The sequence below is a fragment of the Penicillium daleae genome (genome assembly GCF_028827525.1).
Source record: "Penicillium daleae strain IBT 16125 chromosome Unknown utg000002l_segment0_segment0, whole genome shotgun sequence".
In the NCBI taxonomy this organism is placed as follows: domain Eukaryota; kingdom Fungi; phylum Ascomycota; class Eurotiomycetes; order Eurotiales; family Aspergillaceae; genus Penicillium; species Penicillium daleae.
Genome location: NW_026623150.1, coordinates 1,101,688 through 1,124,807, shown reverse-complemented (window position 1 = coordinate 1,124,807; position 23,120 = coordinate 1,101,688). Strand labels below are relative to the sequence as shown.

Sequence of the window (23,120 nt, the reverse complement as noted above, 5' to 3'; positions counted from 1 at the left end):
AGGATCTGTCCAGGGACTTAAAAACAAGATTCCAGGCGTAGAACTCCTCAATGCTTTAGCAAGGTGAGCAAAGTCTTTATTCGGCCTAATCAGTCCTGACAATATACAGCATTTGACTTGATTGTAAATATAGCGACTTGACCATTGTGTGCGGCCGCGATGAATATGCTTTGCACAACTGCATAATTTGCACACAGTCAAACATCTTAAGTAAAGCTTGTGATGTTAATTTGGAGGCATTTATCTTGATAGCTGATACAGTAGCAGAGCACAAAGCTTTTGCTCATTGATTTCGGGAGTTTTTCACCAACATATTGTACAGGACGTCCCGAAACTGGTGCAACAACCTACACTCTTCGAGTGATTCTAGAGCCCCACCGCTGAGAGACACTAATCTATATTTAGTATTTTCCGGAGTATCCCTGTTAGTCCGACATGTATTTCTACTTACGTATATTACACGGTACTTTCAAGCATGTATTCGCTTATAAATAATCCATACCCCACCACGAAAACAACCTCCCAAGAGAGGCTATCTTTAACCTTCAATCACAAGCGGCCGAACCAAGATGGCGCCAAACCTAGCCCCTTCAACGCATGAGCTTATCTATGACATGATCCACAGTGGGGAACTATCTGTATCGGAGATGGCTGAGGCTGCTGGTTGCCACAGGAGTACCATCCTGAGAATCTCTTCCAATATACAGCTGTTTGGCAGCGTCAAAGCACCGCCTAATAAAGGCGGGCGGCCACGTAGCATCACTCCAGTCATGCTAGAGGCTTTATGCGATCACCTGCTTGAAAAACCTACCTTATACCTAGACGAGATAACGATCTTTCTATAGGACGAATTCGCTCTTCAAGCAACGAAATCGAGCATCAGCCGTGCCCTTGCGTCCAAAAGCTAGTCAAAAAAGACTGCCCGTATTAAGGCTCAAGAGCGCAACCTAGAGCTTCGTGACGAATACTCTTACTATACCTCAGACTTCAAGTCTTACCACCTTGTCTTTGTGGATAAGTCTAGATGTGATAAGAGGATAGGCTTCAGGCGGACTGGTTGGTCTCTACTAGGTATAGCGCTAGTTCAAGTATCTAAATTCCATCGTGATCAGCGATATTAGATACTACCTGCCTATGCCTAAGATGGTGTTGTTCTGTCTCGAGTATTCCAAGGCTCAACCGATGAATCTATCTTTGAGGATTTTATAGAGCAGCTTCTCTAGTACTATAGGAGGTGGCCAGAGCCAAAATCCGTGTTAGTCATAGACAATGCATCCTTTTATCACTCTGACTAAATAGAAAGGATGTGTTCGAAAGCCGGGGTAAAGCTAGTGTACTTACCTCTATACTCTCCTGACTTGAACCCTATTAAGGAGCTCTTTGCCGAGTTGAAAGCCTTCATTCGGCGAAATTGGTATTCCTACTCAGAAAGTCCCGACTAAGGATTTGATACCTTCCTCGAATAGTGTGTTGATGTCATCGGTGCAAGGGAGAAGAGTGCAGAGGGCTACTTCCGGCACGCAGGCCGGACTATTGAGGTAATGTAGTACAGCTACTTGAGCTAAGTTTGAAACAGATCTCGTTAGTTGACCTAAATACTTCACACCTGGTCTTTCATTTTCTATGAATGGAAATCACGTGCCGTATCAGGAGTAGTCTCGTAGACTCCCAATTTGGCGGACTGCCTAACCCCACCTTCCATGGGCTACCCCCACCTTCCACGGGGCTGAGTTGAATCATTCATTAACCCTTCTCTTGGAGGCAGCTTCTTTCCTCGGATCTTGACCAGAGAGACGCGGCCAACAATATTTCTTTTTCCCACTTCCGATTTCTTCGCATGAAGGGCTACCTGTTAGAGGGGCTAGACTGTTGGCTTGCGCTTCACCGTCTGTTTTACCACATCCATCTCACTGCTATCCCGCCTATCTCGCTACGGCTATGGCGTCTATCTCTATCAGTGGAACGAACTCTGGAGTTCAAATCGGACAAAATAGTGGCCATATCACTGCACAGTTTCACCCCCCAACTGGTAGGTTTTCCCGAAGCCATGCTAGGGATATACGCACTAATTGGATATCTCTGTCCCAGAGCAACTTGAAAAATCAGCAAACCTAGCCTGCCTACGGGATTTGCAGACGACTAATCCTCGTCATGACAAGTATCGTATCGAGACGGACAAAGGTGGACTACTCAAAGATGCATATACTTGGATCCTCGACCATGCTGATTTCATACGATGGCGCTATCAGAAACACAGTCAACTGCTGTGGATTAAAGGGGACCCTGGGAAGGGTAAAACAATGCTCTTGTGTGGAATCATCGACGAGCTCACGAAGTCCGCTCCTGACACGCACGCTGTCTCCTTCTTTTTCTGTCAGGCCACCGACGTGCGGATCAACCACGCGACTTCGGTCCTTCGAGGCCTTATATCTATGATGGTCGACCAGCAGCCAATCCTCATCTCCCATGTACGGAAACAGTATGACAAGGCTGGGAAGCAGGTCTTTGAAGATGTTAATGCGTGGGAAGCTTTGTCGGAAATCCTTGCTAGTATCCTCGAGGATCCACTATTACGGACAACCTATTTAATCATCGACGCTCTCGACGAATGCACTATGGGTTTATATCGACTTCTTGAATTTGTCGCCCAGAAATCATCGGCATACCCACATATCAAATGGATTGTCTCGAGCCGCAATTGGCCAACTATCGAAGAGACACTTGATACGCTTTCACAGAAGACAAAGCTATGTTTGGAATTGAACGAGACATCCGTCGCTAAGGCTGTCGCTATCTTCATTAATTACAAGGTTCAGAAGTTGGCTGAAAAGAAGAAATATAACAATGAAAATCGTGATGCTGTGTTCCAACATTTGTCGTCCAACGCACATGGTACCTTCCTCTGGGTGGCCTTGGTTTGCAAGGAGCTTACTCATGTCTCGAAGAGACACGTTCGAAAGAAATTACAAGATTTCCCTTCTGGTCTTGACGAGCTTTACAAGCGAATGTTGAACCAAATCCGCGGACTGGATGATGCTGAACTCTGCAAGTCTCTTCTTGGAGTCATGACGACCGTTTACCGCCCTATCACGTTTGACGAATTAATGTCTTGTATCGATTTACCGGAAGACGTTGCACACGATTATGCAGAAGACTATGAGTCTCTAGAAGAAATCATAGGGCTTTGTGGCTCTTTCCTAACAATCCGAGGACGCACGATCTCTCTAGTTCACGAGTCAGCCAAGGACTTTCTCCTTCAAGAAGCAGAGATTTTTCCCGGCGGAGAAGACATTGTACACTATTCTATTTTTTCAAGGTCTTTACGCGCTATGGCGAGGACACTACGACGCGACATCTATAGCCTCGTCCACCCAGGCTGTCCAATCGAGCAGGTCAACCAGCCAGATCCAGATCCACTAGCCGCAATAGATTACGCGTGTATTTACTGGGTTGATCACCTTTGTAGATGCTCTCCAAATAAGAATACGATAGGAGACCTACAGGACAGTGGCCCAGTTGGCATTTTCTTCCGCAATCACTACCTTCATTGGCTCGAGGCTCTTAGCCTGTCACGGAACTTATCAGGGGGAGTAGCTTCGATACTAAAGCTCGAAAATTTGCTCCAGGTCTGTTTCTACTCGTATAGTTCAAAGCACCACTCTGATAATATTCCCTTACATGACACAGATGAATTCACAACTTATTGATAGAGTTCGAGATGCATGCCGGTTTATCTTATACCATAAAATGGCAATCGAGCGCTATCCACTTCAAGCATACGCTTCGGGACTAGTATTTTGTCCGGTTAGCAGCATAACGAGGATGCAGTTTCAAGAACAAGGACCAGCGTGGATAAGTCGAAAAAACACGATGGAAGAGGGTTGGAGCGCATGTCTACAGACCCTTGAGGGTCATAAGGACAGGGTCAACTCGGTTGTCTTTTCCCATGATTCCCATCTCCTCGCCTCCGCTTCAGCTGATCGCACTATCAAGCTGTGGGATACCAGTAACGGCCGATGCCTACAGACATTCCAGGGCCATAGCGAAATGGTCAACACGGCTACCTTCTCCCATGATTCTCGGCTCGTTGCCTCGGCTTCATGGGATCGCACCGTTAAGGTATGGGATGTCAGCAGTGGGCAATGCCTACAGACCTTCCAGGGCCATAACGACATAGTCGAGTCAGCCGCCTTCTCCCACGATTCCAAGCTCCTCGCCTCAGCTTCAAGCGATCGCACTATCAAGATATGGGATACCAACAGCAGCCAATGCCTACAGACCCTCGACGGTCATAGCGACACGGTCAGCTCTACCTTTTTCTCCAATGATTCCAAGCTCCTCGTCTCGGCTTCTCTAGATCGCACTGTCAAGGTGTGGGATAGGAGCAGCGGTAAATGCCTACAGACTCTCGACGGTCATAGCAACTTAGTCCACTGGGCCATCTTCTCTCATAATTCCACGCTCCTCGCCTCAGCCTCATACGATCGCACCGTCAAGGTATGGGATGCCGATAGCGGGCAGTGTCTACAGACCTTAGACGGCCATAACGACATGGTCAGCTCGACAGCTTTCTCCCATGACTCTCAGCTCCTCGCGTCGTCCTCGTGGGATCGCACGATTAAGGTGTGGGATACGGCCAGAGGCCAGTGCATACAGACTCTCGAGGGCCATAGGGAAGGAGTCAAATCGGTCGTCTTCTCCCATGAATCCAAGCTTCTCGCCTCAGCTTCCTGGGATCGCACTATCAAGGTGTGGGACGTCTGTAGCAGCGGGTGCCGAGGGACTCTCGACTGTCATAGTGATCTTATCAACTCAATCGTCTTCTCCCACGATTCCAAGCTCCTTGCCTCGTCTTCATGGGATCGCACTACAAAGATATGGGATGTCAGCAACGGGGTTTGTCTACAGACCCTCGAGGGCCATAGCGACATGGTCAGCTCGGCTATCTTCTCACATGATTCCAAGCACCTCGTCTCGGCCTCAGACGATCGCACTATCAAGGTGTGGGATACCAGCAGCGGTCAGTGCCTACAGACCCTAGAGGGCCATAGGGAAGGAGTCAAATCAGTCGCCTTCTCTCGCAATTCCAAAATCCTCGCCTCCTCTTCATGGGATAGCACCATCAAGCTATGGGATACTGGCAGCGGCTATTGCTTACAGACCTTTAAGGGCCATAACTATATAGCCAGTTCGGCTCTCTACTCACATGATTCCAAGCTGTTCGCCTTAGCCTCAGACGATCGCACCATCAACGTGTGGGATATTAGCAGCGGTCAATGCATACAGACCTTCCAGGGCCATAGCGACGTCGTCAACTCAGCAATTTTCTCTCATAATTCCAAGCTCCTCGCCTCAGCTTCAAGAGACCGCACCGTGAAGGTGTGGGATGCCAACAGCGGGTTGTGCCTACAAACCCTCAAAGGTCACAGTGACCTAGTCCGCTCGACCGTTTTCTCACGTGAATCCAAGTTCCTCGCGTCATCTTCCCAGGATCGCACCATCAAGGTCTGGGATGTTGTCAACGGCCAGTGCCTACAGACTCTTAACGTTGGAATAACCAGCTCTGTGAGATTATTCGACATTACGAACTCATACCTTGAAACTAGTAATGGCACCCTTCTTTTATCTTTACTTGGAGATATGGGACCGACTAACAGCATGGATCCGGGAGCCGCGCGATATGAGGGTTTCTGTATAAGTTCCGATGGTACATGGATCACTTGGAATTCTGAGAATCAGCTCTGGTTACCACCTGAGTACCGGCCACGTGGCTGGTTTACTTCCGCGGTCTCACCATCGGTCGTATGTATTGGTTGTGCTTCGGGACAGGTACTGTTCTTCACGTTTGATTCGCGGAAACTACCAAGTTTCCCTGCCAAGCGCTTGATTCCTCTTAATTAAAACTTCTCTTACTGCGCGTTCAAACAGTGATTCTCGAAATTGCCTTGACCAATACACACTGAGACTCTCTTTCTGGGACCCACTGCCAAGACCTTAGCGCAGATCATTCATTGGACTGGCAACAAAAAGTTGCGGCCCGCTGTAATGGTACAGTGACCCTCAACGTGTATCCCACATGCACAGCGTGCGATATATTTATTGTCTTGCAGGGAGAGATACCATACAAGAATCTATTACCTAAGGGTCCTCAAATTACTGTGGGCAGTCCGATTGATGATCTGCGCGAAGATCCTGGCAGTGGGGCCGAGAGAGTCTCAGTGTGTAGTGGTCAAGGCAAGCTCGAGAACAACTATGGAAAATTCTAGATTCCTTGGGTCGCTAATACATCTATGAGACAACAATCGTATTTTAATTAGGGTAAATCACTTATTGATAATTCTGCAGGAATATTGATATTCCGGAGCTATTCTCAATGTAGACTAAGGTCTATTTGCAGTGGGGCTAGAGAGTCTCTCTGAGAGTGCAGGTGGTTGCACCAGTTTCGGGACGCACTGTATCTCGATAAATTGACTTTGGGGGTTTGTTCTTCCCCCAACGCGAGAGGATTTGATGAGGCAAGCCCAAGCAGTAAAGAGGCAAGGCTTTCACCATCGTCAATAAAGTTTGTCTGGGAAGCTTCTAACATTGCGTCTCCGATGTTGGCTGATGGCGTTAGCTTTCGTCTATAGAATGAGAGACTTGAATACTCACCTATTTTAACGGTGCCGTCAGAGAGCAAAACGACGTGAGATCTATTGATGCTCCCATGGCCCAACTTGAGTTGAGTGTGCAAATATTCAAGGCCGCGCAAAACGGCCCAACCGATGGTCGCAATCTCAGGCTCGTTAAGCTTGACATTAGGAGACGAGATGATTCGTACTGTAACAGGCTCACCACAAAACCGCGATGAGTGTAGACTAGGTATACAGTACGTTGCGAAACCGGTGCAACCGCCTCACACTCTTCGAGTGATTCTCCAGGCCCACCGCTAAGAGACGCTAGAACACATTAGGAATGGTTCCGGAATATCAGTATTTCTGGATCAGTCTCGTTACTATCATTTATTTTCATAGAATACGGTGCCTTGTGTCGTAACTGTATTAGCGACCCAAGGGGACCAGAATTTTCCGTGGATACGCAAACATGTCAAACAGTTGATCAATGGATAGCCTCGAGAACCTAGCAACCTGATCTTGTGAGTCCTTTCGGGAGTAGCCTAAGTTGGGTCTGTATTTCTTTGTATACAGAATACGTTATAGCCTCAGGCATGTATTCGCTTGTGAATTTCGTACAGTACACAAGCGACCCCTCTTTCCATAACACTCAGCCTTCCCAACTCGTGCGGCTGCACTCCATTCCACTAAAATTTGTCGAACGGCTTAGTTCCAAGGGTCCGTCGCCATTTCCTCAGGAAGAAAATTGCACAAAATCTACGCATCGTTCCAGAATGAGGTTTCCCACAGAGATTTATGATTGTGTAAGGTGTAATTACATCTCGCCTAAACCCAGAGACTAAAATGCTTCTTGCAGATCACGGCCCACCTGGAGAGTGTCGGTGACGTCGCATACCAAAATTGGACCCACGATTCCCAGCGCTACAGGATCTTGGATTATCAAGCACGAGGAAGACTGGCTACTCTTCGTCTAGTCAACAAGAGCTTTTGTTATAGCGCCTCGGTGCGCCTATTTCGACATATAACCGCTAGAGCTGGTTTCAAAAGAAATCTTTCACCACTCGTACGTCTTCGTGAGATTTCCAACGGCCCAAATGCCGTCCATGTACGCCAGGTCGATCTTGGGTGTTCCGAGATTGGGATATCCACCGCGGAGGTAAAAGTATATGTGGAAGACCTAGCTGGGATTTTATTGTCTTGCCTCCACAGATTCCCGAATCTAAGGGCCATTGTGTTCGGCGAACCTCCATTATCTCTTCCTCAAGAACACCGACAGATCTACATAAATACAGCCACCAGGGCACTGCAATATGTGCCGCTTCCAAATTTGGTCGAACTTGAACTCTTCTTCCCTATTACCGACAATTTTCGACAATTCTTTCCTGCCGAAGCTGGTCCGCTACGCGCACCCATCGAGACTATCCTTAGGCGGCTTCGGCATTTAGGACTGTATGTGCGTGATTACACAGGAACTCAAGACCAGCGCTACTTTAGGCAGCCAGTCTTGCCAGAAAATACTGCTCTTCCAAACAACTCCAATGCCTTTCATCTTTTCAAAATGGTCGAGCTTGCCACCAATCTTGAATCACTCGCAATAGGCAGCACAGATCATTTGACATTCGACCCTCGGCCTTTATCCCAGAATCGTCTCAGGTGTCTCTATCTGAATAGCATATCTATCTCATCCAACAGCCTCCTTGCCATTATTTACCAGTCTCAGGACTCAATCAGGTATATCGAGCTCTGGCAAGTTAAATTGGACTCTGGAACGTGGCAACATGTACTATGGAAACTATGCCGCCTGCCTCGTCTCCTCGATTTTGTCATCAAGTCCAGCGGCTATTCTTTCGAAGGGTCAAGCTCACGTCTAGCTCTCCGGCTCCTTCCGCCAATAGACGATCCTGCAGACATTGAGACCTACAACTACCTGGACAATTATGCACTCGGAAACCTGCAGCGCCAAGTCAATACGAACCGGGTTGCTGTAGGGTTGGAGCCTTTCTCTAATTTTGAGTACTCTCATATCCACCGACCATCCCTAGAGTCTCGGCTAGCGGACGAATAGTATTCATAGTTTTTCAAATGCGTGCTCCTCTAATCCCATCCTACCTGCCTTTTTCTGGGGTGTTCTCAGTTAAGAGTTACTGTAAGCATAACATAACAGTTACATGCCAATTGAGGGTCTTGTTTATTTGGCAGCAAAACAAGCTTTTTTCGTTATCATTTCTACTATACTTGATCGATATCTGAGGACGGATCTTCTTGCAACGACGGAATAGATGGAGTCACAAGCAGCTGGTTCCCCACCGCTGTCCCATCAACAGTACTACATTCAAAATGTTTTATCAGTGTGCGCTGGGAGCTCACCCACAGCACCATGTCAGTTACTCACCCGTCAGCCACGGGCTATCTCCAGTCGTAGAATATCATTAGCGTTCTCTTTAATCTGTTCCCAGTAGGATCTAGGCGGTTGAGTCAGTCTTGTGTTGTATTCTTAATCACAACTTGATTGTTCAATTTTACCCTCTACTCGATCTGGTAGACTGGTAGTGGACATGACCTGGACTTTGGAGTTTGTTCATCCCAAACACTTCTATCTGTACGTTTAACCGCGGGTTAAGAAATCGGCTGATCTGACGGATGTTGACGTAAGGAAGCTGATCATCCACCGATTATTTCCTCGGGATCGGGTGAAAGGCAGATTACCGATGGCGTCCATTCGCGGTCTATATATTCGGTGGTGGGCGCATACGAGGGAGTTGGTTCCCATAGATCAAGCACAGGTCAGATAGTATCATCATCGTTGAAGGCGCTCATCCCCTCAAGGCAGGAGATGCTACTAAGGAGTCTATCAAGATGGTCGTGAATTGTTGTAGCTTCCACAGAGGGCGTTACAGAGCGTCAAGTACAGAGAGCTGTGGCTAATGAGCTATGGACTACAATAAGCGGGTCCATGAGTACCTAGTCTGCAGGTAAGCGAGTAATGCAAGCCTCTATTTACAATGCCTGACGTCCAGTAGCCAAGCCTCCCAGATTTGTCACTTGGGACACAGGAGTGGCAAGAGGGAAGGGACAACTTGCCTGATTCTCAAGGCTCTCGTCAGCACTGGTGTTTGACTTTGTTTACATTTTCATGGAAAATTGTAGTTCCTAGGGATCACCAGTGCAGTGACGAGGCAGAGCATACGTAGGTCAAATTTTAATGAGACCTACAGTAGTACTGTAAGCCATAGTAATGAAACCGATAAAGGAATATTAATAATCCGGTTTTATTCCTAATGCAGACTAGTATCTCTTGGTGGTGGGGCCAGAGAGTCACTCGAAGAGTGGAGGCAGTTGCACCAGTGTCGCAACGTACTGTATTGTAAGAACCCGCGCTAGTTGAACAAATGTTTGAGTAATTCTGCTCCCTGGATCATCAGGGAAAACCGGGCAGTAATCCAGAATCCGCCGATAAAATTGATGAGACGTCAGTTACCGTAGGTGCCCAACACGACTAAGGTTGGGGATCGTTCTTCCCAACATTCAGAGAGTGAGGTGGGTCCGAATACAACAAATAAACCAAGGGAGGTAGCCGAAGGTTGATACAGTACAGTAACTTCCTTCGATCCCTCTTCATTTCACATTTTGATGCACTCACTGGTAGACCGGATGCTTATTGATGGCTCGAAAGCTATCTTGAAGGAGAAAGTCAAAAGAGAGCTACAGTACGTCGCAAAACCGGTGCAACTGATCCACTCTCCGATTAACTTTTCTGCGGCTTGGGCCGAAACACACTAGTCTGTATTTAGAGTTCTTCCGGGAGTTGCGTATGTATTCTTTCGTACGTAGGTTACACAGTAATTTCAGTCATGTATTCACTTGTAAATCAGTATATCTGATACCCAGAGGCGAAGCTGAGGTGGGGCTTCATTTCACTTTTACTGGCAACTCATCACTTCATTGGTGGTGTGTCACTGGATGTGAAGTAGCGCCGAATGTCCCTTGGCATTTTTTAGACTCACACGGAAATCATGACTCCCTCCGCCTTGCCTGAAACCCTTGCTTGACCTGTGTGGTATACCAATCAATCCGACATGGTGTGTTTGCTGCGATGGGTTCTCTGCGGAGGATTCGTTTTATCCCTTGTAGACGCAATATTTGCAGCCCGCCCTCAGGCCATCGGCATTGATTTCGGGCCCGAGATGATGTGCGTGTCGAAAATCGCTTTGATGAAGCCGCCACCCCCCCCCCCCCCCCCCCTCCCCTCTTGTGGTGACTATTGACCAGAATCCTAGAACTGTCGCACATGCGTATAGCAGTGATAATGTGACGTTGCCAGCCTGTATCAATCCTGAGCTAGGCAATCCCTTCAGCATCTATCTATTCCTGCTGCGACTAGAATCATGGAGCGACGGCACGCTCGACGCGCTATATGGCGGGAAGAACGAAGGGACCTCCGGCATTTCTAATGCTGTGGTAAAGCTGTTTGCAAGGCTCGTATCGTCCTTGACCTGTTGTAGCCATGACACAGCGAACCTGTCTTGGGTACGGCAGTGCGTCTGCAGTGCTTGGCACGGCATCACGGCTCGGCTTCGCAGCGCCAAGAGGTCAGAACTAGGGGAGTTCACGCTGAATGATGTGAAGGATGCGTTTGTCGATATCCTCACGCGGTTGCAGGAAGAGGCACGCACCAAGCACAACATTGATATGCAATCGGCGGTCATCGCCCTCCCGGACTTTTTCAACCAAACCCTGGTGGATTTGTTCCTCGAGGCGAGCCGGAAGGTTGGCATCACGCCTTTGGTGGAGCCCATAAGCCGGATGGCCGTATCAACATATAGCAGCAATGGGACTCCACGAAAGGCGGACGGGAAATATCTCATTATGGACCTAGGACAATACTATCTGGACCTGCAAAGTCTCAATGCGAGTCCTCGGCCAATGGCCCGAAATGGGCGCCTCCCCATGGACCCCTGGGGAAGTGCCGGTCTCGATCGGGATATAACCCGCTCAGCCATTGAACGATCGGAAATCCTACAGACTTGGCTTTCGCTCGGTGGATCCAAGGCCGCCTTGCAGGAAGAAGTCCGGAAGGCGCGTGTGCTGATACGAGATAACATTGATCGCGAAGTGCTGGGGGCCGAGGACCACCAGGACCATCACCATAACGAATACCCTCTGCATCTGAAGGACCCCGACGCCACCGCTGTGCTGTCATGGGTTGATGTCGAAGCAGGAGAGATGAAATACATTCAAAGCATTGCGCAGAATGTTCATAACTATCTCGTTGCTGCGAGTACGTTGCCAGTGGGCGGTCTGAGTAAAATTGTTGGCTGACATTTGCGTAGACAATCCTACCGGAGATATTCGGGATGACATGATCCCTACCAAAATTGATAAAGCGTTTATTTTGACGAGTGGGTTTGACGGATCATTAATCAAGCAGAGCCTTGAACATGCTCTTGGTGATGTTGAGATCATAGGAGGACGGCTACGAGACTGCTATCTGGCGGCCGAGGGCGCTGCTCAAGTTGGTTTATTATACCAGCAGGCATGGGACCAGAGACAGCGGCTATTATGGAAAAAAGACGAATTATAGTACTCTATGGGGTTGTTCCAGTGACGAAACTACGGTGTCATAGCTAGGCGTGGCTATAACTATCGACCCTGTCAGAGTGACAATCAGCGAGGAAATCAAGACACAGCGTTTGGTCTTCCTGTGCTATATAGATGACAGTCGACTTGTCTCAGCTACAGCAATATTCAAATTCGGCTTCCATCGTTTGCACAGATATGTTTGATCTAGAAGGTGGGGTCAACGCAAGCTAATCCAATTGAAACTGCAGAAATTGCCCTTGAGCCCCACATCAGATCTAAAAGTAGTAGAATTGGATCCATAATTGGACTAGTGGCAAGGGCCGCGATAGTTTCTCTGTGAAAAAGATGGAAGCCGATTTCGAATTTAGCTGTATGTAGACGAGGGCCCGGCCTGAAAAAGGGTTCAATCGGATCCCGCAAAAGAGAATATCCTATGTCTCGGGTCGACCTGAAATCTGTCAACCCGGGGCTAATCATGACGCCCCATGGTGGCTCTGTCTTTCCTCGAGATTAGGGCCTGCTAAATCACAACCGACTCAACTCCCTGTCTTCCTGGGGACTTTCTTGGATCCCTTACCTGCAGATACTGTCTCTGCACTGAGCCCTAATTCTTCCACATCTCCAGATCCCTAACTGAATCTATACCCAGTATACGGCACTATATACCAAGGTATGTATGCATCGAAGGGATCAACTCATCATTCACTACGACTCAGATGGTGTGTTTGCAATCTATGGTGCCTTTTTCCCTCCGGATCTTGCCAGCAATATTGTCCTTCGTGACGACATGGAGGCCCGGGACATCGCATGACACGATACACATCACGCCAGACGGAATGTTAGCCGGAGACCTGCTCGGCGTCAATCTGAGCGTCTCGGTCAGCGAGCATCCGTGTGGTCACCGATGCCTTTCCTCTCTTGTCCGTTCTAGAAGGAAGAGGTCCACTGTCCTCTATGTAGTTGATCGATATCTAAAGCCGGATCTTCTTCCCACGACGGAATAGATAGGCCCACGCTAGTAGCTGTTTCTCCACCACCGTCGAATCAACACTAGTACCTTCAAAGTGTTTGTCAATGTTCCGTTAGGAGTTCACCGATAACACTATGTCAGTATCATCTAGCCTCACCCGTCGGCTACGGGCTGCCTTCCGTCGTAGAATATTACAGGCGTCCTCTTTTATCTGTTCCCAGTAGGATCTAGGCGGTTGAGTTAGGTCCTATTTTGTATCCTTGACCACAACTCGATTGTTCAATTTAACCCTCCACTCGATCTAGTAGTGGATACGGTCCGGAGATTGTTCATCCTATGCACTTCTATCTGCACGTTCAACCACGGAATCAAAACCCTGCTGGTCGGACGGATGTTAATGCAAGGAAGGTGTACATTAACCAACGATGTCCTCGGGATTAGGTGAAAGGCAGATTACTCATAGCGTCTATTCGCGGTTTGGGTAAGCAGGTGTGGGCATACGAGGGGGTCCGTTCCCATTGATTAGGCAGTTCAGGTCGGTAAGCAGCATCATCATCATCATCGTTGAAAGGAGTGTAAGTCATCCCCCCGAGGCAGAAGATGCCACTAAGGAGTCTCTAAACATGGTTGTGTGTTAGCTTCGACCAAGTGTGTTACAGGGCGTCAAGAAGAGAGGACAGTGGCTGACAGGCTGATTATTATGATAAGCAGGTTCATAAGTACTCTGGAGGTACAGTACGCAAGTAATGTAAGCCACTATTTTGCAAGGTCTGGTGCCGAGTAAGCCCCCAGCCCGTCACTTAGCCACAGGAGGGAAGTGTCAGGTTGCTAGGTTCTCGAGGCATCCGCAGATCCAGTGTTTGGCATGTTTGCATTTCCATGGAAAATTCTAGTTCCGTTGGATCGCCAATACTGTTACGAAACACGGCGCTGTATTTAATGAAAGTAAATGATAGTATCGAGACTGGTACAGGAATATTGATACTCCGGGGCTATTCCTAAAGTATTCTAGTGTCTCCTGGCGGTGAGCCTGGAGAGTCACTCGAAGAGTGGAGGCGGTTGCACCGGTTTCGCAACGTACTGTAAGACAGTGACTGGACTCAGATTCATTTCCTCAAGCAATATTTGACATCCACAACTCAACTCCCCCAACTGACCGTGGTCTACCGAACTTGGTGAGCGAAGGACCACCAATGAATGCAGTCGTGTGACTTTCTCAGATAACTCGGGGACGTATGTCCCGCAATTTTCTTCCTACTCGGTTGTGAAAATGATCACATAAGAAATTTAGATTTATCGACGTGCAGACCCCCAGTTAGTTAGCTGACACATTGGCGGTCCTATGGGCGGTCAGAATATTATTTTTGACGATGAAGGTAGTTTGGATCCAGAAGCGAGATAAGTGAGGGCGCCTGTGGTTGTATGTATTAAACTCGCGCTTTAAAGGGACTAGGATTGGCGTCAGGTCCGCACAAGTCAAAAAGTTGCGGAGTTAGGGAAATTTATCCTAGCCTTTTAGTATATATACCGCAGGCAAAAATAGCTCTTTACAGACCAAAACGTTATAGTGATTATTTGTACCCTTCACAACCGAAAGTTGCGATTCCGCCCTTCAATAAGCGCCGCGTTATTACTATAAATAAACGATAAGAGGGTTATGTAGGCTCTAACTGCAGCTCATACCTTTGCAGCTGTAATAAGTAGATATACAACGCCCTTAAATAGTTCCCAGACTCTAAATACTCTCTCGCAGAACAGAAGCTAGCTGCGCAAAGACTAAAAGCTCGGAAACAAAATGAATATCAGCGCGTATCAAAATAGTCTCCTCTACGAGACTAAAGTTATACTAAGCAAGATATAGCAAGATCTCAAAATTCTTTTCCTAGAAGGAAGGGTTTCTCCTTCTCCCGCGGAGTATCCCCGGATGGTTCTTGAAAACCAGAATGCGAAGCTAAAAGATAATATCCTCGCTAGTATTTTCTTATAGATTCTTCTTGCAGGATACCTAGTTTTTCCTAACATATTTAATTCACTTCGCACTTCTAAGGCTATTCAGTCTACAGTGGCTTAAAATAAGATTAGCGAATTTACATATAACCTTGTTCTTAATATTCCTCTTTTAGCCTTTGCGGCTACTTTTTGCCTAATCGGTAGTTGTGGCTATATATAGCTTTGGAGGCAAAACTCTAATTTTGTTTAGGTTCAAGCTAGAATATTTCTATAAGTCGGGGTTAAGAAATCAAATTAATATTGTTCGCAGTGTACTGATCTTGAACAGACTAGTTCTCATAAATTCCGCCACGGGTTTTATTAATACATTTATAAACGTTTACATAAAAAGAAACCTATCATGGTCAATAATTCAAATCGTTACAGCGTCAGTCACTAGTGCTTTCATGATGTTATCTGGTATATGTTTTATAATCTATCAATGTAGACTATGTCTACTAAAGGAAGCTTTTTTGGACGAGATGAAAAGAAAGGAAACACAGCAACACAGAAGCTCATAGCAATGACTATCGCTCAATTGTGACACTAATAAGGGCAGATCTTCAGTTAGTTCTGTTACAAAATCGCAAGAGTTGTCAAGGATACTGTAGAGTATTAGATCTCGACTAATATAACCATATACACTGATCATCATCCGTGTGTCTGATATAGGTTTGAAGCTTCAGCCATTTTTACGAAGGTGTCGAGTATCGAGGCACCGGCCCGCCTAGTATTCTCCCGAGACTCTTCAGGGCGTAATGACGTCGCGGTTAGACCGCGTAGCCTCCCGGATTTCCATTACGACCTCCTATCTGTTTCCTCTAAAATCTTCATGATAAAGCAGTTACCATTCAAAGTCTAGAAAGATCTAGCATTTACCGTAAGCCAACAGTGATAGGACATAGGCGAAGAAGAGGTAGGTACGATATCTTATAATCTATATTCCAGTTCAATATGCATTTCTCTTACTATAGTGCCACTTATGTTATCCTTCTCTCATTAGGCAAAACATGGCAAGCATCGTCCGTTTGTGCCGCTATACAAGGGATAATCCTTAATCAGGTGTTCAAACGGCGTCGGATTTTGCAGAGCCACTTATAAGGCACGCAGATAAAATGATTTTGCCATATCCACTCTTGCTCGGGGTCTACTTAGTCGAATTCAAAGTCCCGGAGCAGCGTAGCGGCAAGCTTTAATATTTCAAATTAAGCGAAATTTCGGCCCGGGCACGCGTTATACCCTACCCCCCACTATTAGAACAAACCGGTCAATACCAAAAAGGATAGTAAGGAAAAAAGGGACGTATAATGATCAGTCTTGAGGAGTATATATACGTAAATTAAAAATGCGTTCATATCTCTGGATTTCTTCTAGAACCAACGGTCTGGGTTGAAACTCTCACAGTCCTCACCGAACAGGTCAGGGTTACGGTGAATGACCCAGGGATTAACACTAAGGATAGTCTGTATTTCAAGTCAACCTCGAACGACATAAAAGAAAGTTGTCCTAGGGACTTTTACCCCTTCCGTGAATAATCTGCCGGCAATAGTTATTCTACCGGGCAGGGCGAGTCGTGGAAGACCGAGGCTAACTACTGTATAGAACCGATATATCTCCTTTATCTATTTGACGGCGTAAACATCCAATTGTGTCTAAGGGGTTGAGATATATAGCATACATAAGCTTGGAGGAAAGGTAGATTTTGTGCTTCAGCATACTAAATAATCCGCGAGAGCTACCCGCGGGCCTCGGCTGCATCGAGCTTATCCTACAGCCTAACTATATATTAAGGATAACGAATTAATAAGTAGAAAAGCGCCTGTATCGTTGCGCTAATAGTATCTCCACCCGCGCCAAGCGTCCCGACAGCTATAGAAAAGACCTCAATTTCCTCTATACGATCCGGGTACTTAGCACGAGTATCCAGCCATTTCTATATTATATCATTTCGCGTTGCGGGGTTTTGCTTTCGGGTATTAATAGCCTCAATACAGGTCTCAAAAATGTGGGAAGAAGGCTGGATCCCTAACCGGCTAAGAAGCGGATTCCCTAGAGTAAGGTTATAGAACTATATATAATAGCCCATCACCGCGGCATAAGGCGCTAGTAGTCTCTGATTAGCAATAGCGTCTCTGATATCCTTACCGTGTTCGAGAAAGCTAAAAGACTTAGAGAAAATGACCTCGCCTACGGCGTCAAAGGCGAAAAAAGTAAACCATTGGTCTAACTTAACTGGACAGTCAGAGTTGCAAAAGTCTTCTAAGCGGGTAGATAGTAGCTGGAGTACTGCGTCAAAATGCGGCTCATGCTGAATAATATTGGAGAGAGCATAGCTAGACGAGATATTTCTCTGTTTTCTGATATGCTCTTGGGGGTCCAATTCCGACATTTAGTTGACATATCGATAGTCCGGTAGGCTGAGGATTGCATACCATGGACCCTATGACATAGTTAGCACGATGCTCCGATACCCAAAGGAAGGAGCTCACAATACCTTTGCAATTTAGGCCTGCAGCAGTTATCGGACGGCATCCGGATGAGAAACGCTAACTTCATTCGGCGCGATGCGAACAAAGTATCCTTTACATTACACGTCAAGTAAGATACGTAATTTCCGAGCTATAGCTCGGTCGGATCGATCAGAAAAGCTTACCATGTTCTTTGTGTAATCTGATCGTTTCTACTTCCGTATAGCCCTTCAAGATCTGTAAAACCTGCCAAAGAGTCGAGAATGAAGCTAACAGTAGGCCAGGGATATCCCGGATCGAGGTCCAATATCGTCTCAATATCGCGCGGGCAACAACGGAGCTGATGAGCGTAAATGCCCAGGCACCCCAACTAACAAACACCATGAGGCGTATACTGTAAGAGAAGTCGAGTATGTACAAACTACCAGCTACGGTGCTGCACCGAGCCGTTTCTAACGACAGGGAAGAGTTAGTGAAAGGTATTTCGGAACTGGCTACGAGATTGTATCTTAGCAGGTCACGGAGACTTCCTTAGCTGACTGCGACTATTCATTAGAGGACAAAAGGCGGAGCGCACACACGGATGTCGCACCAAAGAACACGAGCTCTGCTTACTAAGATACTTCTGGTTGGACTAGGTTCGCTATTTACAGTACGGTGTACAATCAGGAACGAGACCCATCAATCGCCATGACTGCAGACGATATCCAACAGACTAGAATATCTTCGCCGGGTTCTAATATTAATCGGGCTTTCTTCCAAGAAACTACTCTTGAGGGATAGCATGTCTGTTTCGAGGGCCCATTTCGAGGCAGTTATGGCCGGCAGATTTTCAGTTACCTGATGGTGGAAAGGACATTTTGCTATATTTACGACCACAGCTGCCAAAACCGACCGCCCGCATATTATACCCTCCGTGCCTCGCGAGTCATTGGTTAACAAACGGCACTACTTACGGAGCACCACCACAGCGCTTCCGGGGAATCATAACTTGAAGTTTCTACTGTCAGTCACCTTCCCCTTTCCACTTCATGATTCGTTGAGCAAGGAACACAAGGTGTACATCTCATAGTTTCTATTGCTTACAATCTCAAAAACAGACAACAAATCATAACTAGGTCAGAGCCGCACAGGACGTATCTCGTGTGTTGACTTTTAGCTCATATCCTCTTCCCCTTGCTTTCTTGCCCTTCGAAAAAGCCAGCCTACGTCTTCTACCTTAGTCTATTATAGGTCACATAAAACGCGGGTTCGAAAATATTCTCAACTTGCCCGAGAGGGCGCGTGCACCCTATTAACGGTTCTTTCACTATTGTTATCCCTATTATAGCCGACTCCGTAATTACACCAGATCCAAGCCTGCACTTACCGAAATCGAACGAATGTGACCCTAAAGACTAGAAATCCGAGACTACCTCTATCGCCTCCTCCTTTTATAAAGGAGTTATGCAAAACGGGAGACGATATCAAACCCTAAGACCTTCTAAATATTTCAGCCTATCAGACGAACAACAGTTTGAGACTTATAAAGTGGGACATCTCGCATGCCTTCTCATAAACATCGATAAACTAAACCCACTTTACCTAGCACCAGTCCCAGCGCCAAAGCATGTGCTTGATATTGGGACGGGGCAGGGCTCATAGGCTATTGATATAGCCGATAGGTTTCCCAAGGCTGTTGTCCGAGGCGTCGATCTGTTTCCTCCACTAGTCAGCTAGACTCCACCAAATTGCATCTTTGAAGTAGACGATGTATTGCAACTATGGACCTAGCGCGAAAAGTTCGACCTAATACATCTCCGCCACGGTATTAGCGTATTTACTTCAGACGAATAGGGTTACCTCTACAAACAATATTATGACAACCTTGAACCTGGCGGCTAGTTTGAGCAAATCGAGATGGATATTCGCTATGAATATAACGACGGCAGTATACCGGCGGATAGTATTTTATTTACTTAGGGTCCCCGATTTTTTGCCGCCGGGAAAAAAATGGGAAAGACCCTTGATATCACCAATCAAATGCGCTCGTCTATTGAGAAAGCTCGGTTCGTCGAGCTTCACGAGAAGACTGCGAAGTGGCCCATCGGAGCATAGCCGAGAGACAAAGCATTGAAGGAGGCTGGGTTAGTCAATATTCAGCACTGGCTCGCGGGCATAGAGGGCTATTCCATGTACTTGCTTACCAACTATAGAGATCCGGTGCCTTGGACCAGAGAGGAAGTCATGGTTTATATTGCAGAAATGCGTAAAGCGTTAAAGAATCCTCGATTTCACGCATACCAGCGTGCGAAGAGAATCTAGGCCAGGAAGCCATATGCAGACGAGGCGGTTTTCAGAAGTGAGAGTAGTGCTATTATCAAACAGGAATGAAGTGTGCGCTGTGTTCAAAACATAGTGGGAGATCGTGCGGTATAGACAGGTGATGTTGTAGCTGCCGAGGTAGAGTCCATGCCCCGATAATCTTGCTGTACAGTACAGAAGTCACCATTCAAACGCTAGGAAAAGCCAGCATGTGTCAGAAACCAACAGTGAGAGGTCGTAGGCAAAGAAGATGTAGGTATGATTTCTTGCTATCTGCCAAAGATGAAGTATGATCTTTTTGCTCATTCTTGCGATAGAGATGTTATCATTGCGAAGACATGAGCCTACAGCTAAATCCATTCTATTGCATTTCGCTTTCGTGGACAAATTTCTTTACCGGCAGTTTCCAAATGGAGCCTCACGCAACCCGGTCATCAATATCCATCATACACAGGACAATGAAACATAATGACAGAAACTCAAGAACGCCATTTATCATCTATCCATTGATATAATAACTCACTCCCGGAACGCCATCGTCAAAACCAGCCTGATCAAACTCATCACGTCCAACTCTTCAACACATTCTTGACATTGGCTAGGAAGTTCCCATTGCTAATAGCAACCTGAAGACTCCAAATCGAGACACCGCCAAAGTTCGCATGCCCGTTTGCAGTTACCGACTCAATGGCTTGCTTCAGCGTATTAACGTCGACATATCCACTGTTAGGAGTCTCAGTTCCCGCAGTGCCACCGGGAACTCCGACAAAGATCTTTGGCTTATTTGCCTTGGCACCTGAACCAGGAGCAGTTGCAACATCGACTCTCCAGTTATTGTTCGTCTCGCCATTGCTTTGCGAGGCCAGCGTCAACCAATTAGCCAGGTTGAAGTTGCCAAGCAGCCCAGAGCGACGGGCAGAAAGTCCTTGAGAGCGACGCTGGTAGCCAGCACCAATTCCGCACTCCGGGTTGTTGTAGAACTGAACAAAGATAGCATCAAATGCGCCCATGTTGGAGTCCAGAACGGTTTGGAGGTTCTTGTCTGGCCATTGGCACTGAGGGGCGGCAGTGAGATAAAATGGCTTCTTCAACCCCGGGCTGTTTTTCAGCGTGATCAGCCTGTTTGTGAAGGCGGGTAGGTTGGACATGGGCACTTCGAAATCGAAGTCGAATCCGTCGATTACTGCGGTGCCGAAGGGACCTTGGCCGTTAGCGCCGGGGCCATATTTATTCCACAGTTTATCGGCCATTTGCGAGGCTAGCTCGGGAGTGCTCCAGCCTCCTTGTCGATCGGATTGATGATAGGTCGCTCCTCCGAGCGAGACAAGGATGGTTTTCCCTTGGTTTTGACATTGTGTAATCTCCCAACTGCTGATGTGTTAGGAAGGGAATAGACCGTGGCCTGAGGGACGGTAGAATACATACCCTTGAATGCCTGAGAGAGACGCAGACAGAGGCTCGGTATCGAGTTGGTCCACGAATGCTAGTTGAATGATCTAGAGACGAGTATTAGATTTCCATATTATGTTCTCGGGTAGCTGACTGCTTCATACATCAACGTTAGGATCTGGAGATTCATGTCAGTCATGCAAGTCCGAAGCAGTTCTCAGCGAAGTAAACTTACTCTGACAGAATGTTGCGAGACCCTGGCCACCACCATCTACGCCATGTTAGAACCTCCAGTTGCAAGAAGAGATGTGAGAGCCTCTTACTCAGGTAGGCGGCGACTTTTGGAGTTGACTCTGCAAAAATAGACGCGCGAACGCCTTGCAGCGAAGCAACAAACGCAGCGGAGAGCACAAAGCTTTTCAGACCCATGATGTATTGTCAACGACACGCTTATCAGATACTCTATAAAACCGCTCGAGAATGACCAGCAGAGGAACCCGCACGCTTGGACAGGAAGACAAAGACAGAACTAACAATCCAACAATGCCGAAAGGACAAGTACCTGCTCTATATACCCCCATATGGGGCTTTATGTTCAATTTGGCCCCGCAAGTATCATCGCTACGAAGCTGCAGAGTCAAGCAGTAGAGTTGTATCCGGATACGATTCTATTTGTGGATCAAAGAAGTTCATTTTAGCCCTGGAAATTGTCGTTCCTGGGGGCGGATTACTACCATCTTTGCAAGCAAACCGCGAGGGTGTGGGAAAACACGAACACGGGAACGGAGGCTTTGATGGGATGTACGAACGGGGGGGCTCAAATCCGAGGCGCTGACTCGGGGGCCAATAGGTGGCCCCCACCTGCGGCAGGTCGTTCCTGACATGATGCTATTTTTTGCACCTGGTGGAGTCCCGTTACGAAGACCATTGCTTGCATGAAGAATGGAGAGATTCTTATTTTAGTTGAATATTTACTACTCGCTTTCTCTTGAGATATGCATTTATTTTGTCGAGATGTCTCGTATAACTGCAATTCTCTATTCCAAGAAGTGAAGGGTCTGACGGGGGCCAGCCTGTGCCTGGTGTGCCTGGTGGCGTTGATTTCGGGCGGCCCCAGAAAGCTGAGCGCAGATGCAGATTTTCTTTGTGTAGGTAGGCCTCGGGGTCGCGATGCTCCTTTCATCGCCCCCTTTGGCCTCTGACCCCTGGCCCCCATGGTCAACACAATCCTACTCCTCAGGCCAGACAGGAAATGAGTTACATCAAGACCTATCTTCTGAATGGCTATGTGGGATACACGAGGAGATTTAGTTGGTCAATTCTATTTCGGAATACTTTGGTCAATGAGCCTCTCATGACTGGAGCGATGTTTCCTTCTTGGAGGCATTTGTTGTGTCACCACAGTACCGTTTTTACTAATTTGACGTGCAAGCAAGTTCCAAGACGTTTCTTCGTAGTTCTATCCGTGCAGCACCCTCTGGAGTATATAGTTCTACGGTCATTGTATTAAGGTATCTACTGTTTTTATACTGCTGTGCGTCCATCTTTAAGGCAGTCCATGATTTGTAACAATCCTCCAGCTCGCTTCGGCCGGTAGGTTAGCCAGCTGCGTATGAGAGCAGGGCTAAAAGCATATGTCCAAGCCAAAGTCCTTCATATCTTTGCTGCCGCTTGACCATACTACACGTTGCACCGATAGCGACTTTCTGCTCGAGATTATCGTGAGCAGCCGAATTGATCGATGGAATGAATGCGTAAACGGTTTAAGAGTACACTACACCATATCTCATTGTCCCCAACATCAGC

At 47.1% G+C, this 23,120-nt stretch overlaps 5 protein-coding genes across 5 annotated transcripts; 2 read left to right on the top strand and 3 right to left on the bottom strand.

Annotated features, from left to right (window-relative positions):
- Positions 1–1,938: 1,938 nt before the first annotated feature.
- Positions 1,939–5,698, top strand: N7458_001434 (uncharacterized protein; the record flags this gene model as incomplete). The annotated part of the gene is made up of 4 exons (XM_056904817.1): positions 1,939–2,029; positions 2,089–3,293; positions 3,901–5,605; positions 5,658–5,698. The coding sequence occupies 4 exons, from the start codon at positions 1,939–1,941 to the stop codon at positions 5,696–5,698; spliced, it is 3,042 nt and encodes a 1,013-aa protein (XP_056768924.1).
- Positions 5,699–10,690: 4,992 nt separating this feature from the next.
- N7458_001433 (uncharacterized protein) lies at positions 10,691–12,195 on the top strand (the record flags this gene model as incomplete). Its single annotated transcript, XM_056904816.1, has 3 exons — positions 10,691–10,803; positions 10,892–11,892; positions 11,945–12,195. 3 exons carry the CDS (start codon positions 10,691–10,693, stop codon positions 12,193–12,195), a joined length of 1,365 nt encoding a protein of 454 aa, XP_056768923.1.
- Positions 12,196–17,086: 4,891 nt separating this feature from the next.
- Positions 17,087–17,542, bottom strand: N7458_001432 (benzoate 4-monooxygenase cytochrome P450; the record flags this gene model as incomplete). The annotated part of the gene is made up of 2 exons (XM_056904815.1): positions 17,087–17,221; positions 17,243–17,542. 2 exons carry the CDS (start codon positions 17,540–17,542, stop codon positions 17,087–17,089), a joined length of 435 nt encoding a protein of 144 aa, XP_056768922.1.
- Positions 17,543–17,671: 129 nt separating this feature from the next.
- On the bottom strand, positions 17,672–18,005 carry N7458_001431 (uncharacterized protein; the record flags this gene model as incomplete). Its single annotated transcript, XM_056904814.1, has 2 exons — positions 17,672–17,733; positions 17,807–18,005. The coding sequence occupies 2 exons, from the start codon at positions 18,003–18,005 to the stop codon at positions 17,672–17,674; spliced, it is 261 nt and encodes an 86-aa protein (XP_056768921.1).
- A 2,483-nt stretch (positions 18,006–20,488) lies between these two features.
- On the bottom strand, positions 20,489–21,743 carry N7458_001430 (glycosyl hydrolasefamily 18; the record flags this gene model as incomplete). Its single annotated transcript, XM_056904813.1, has 5 exons — positions 20,489–21,293; positions 21,351–21,421; positions 21,479–21,492; positions 21,550–21,585; positions 21,638–21,743. 5 exons carry the CDS (start codon positions 21,741–21,743, stop codon positions 20,489–20,491), a joined length of 1,032 nt encoding a protein of 343 aa, XP_056768920.1.
- Positions 21,744–23,120: the final 1,377 nt, after the last annotated feature.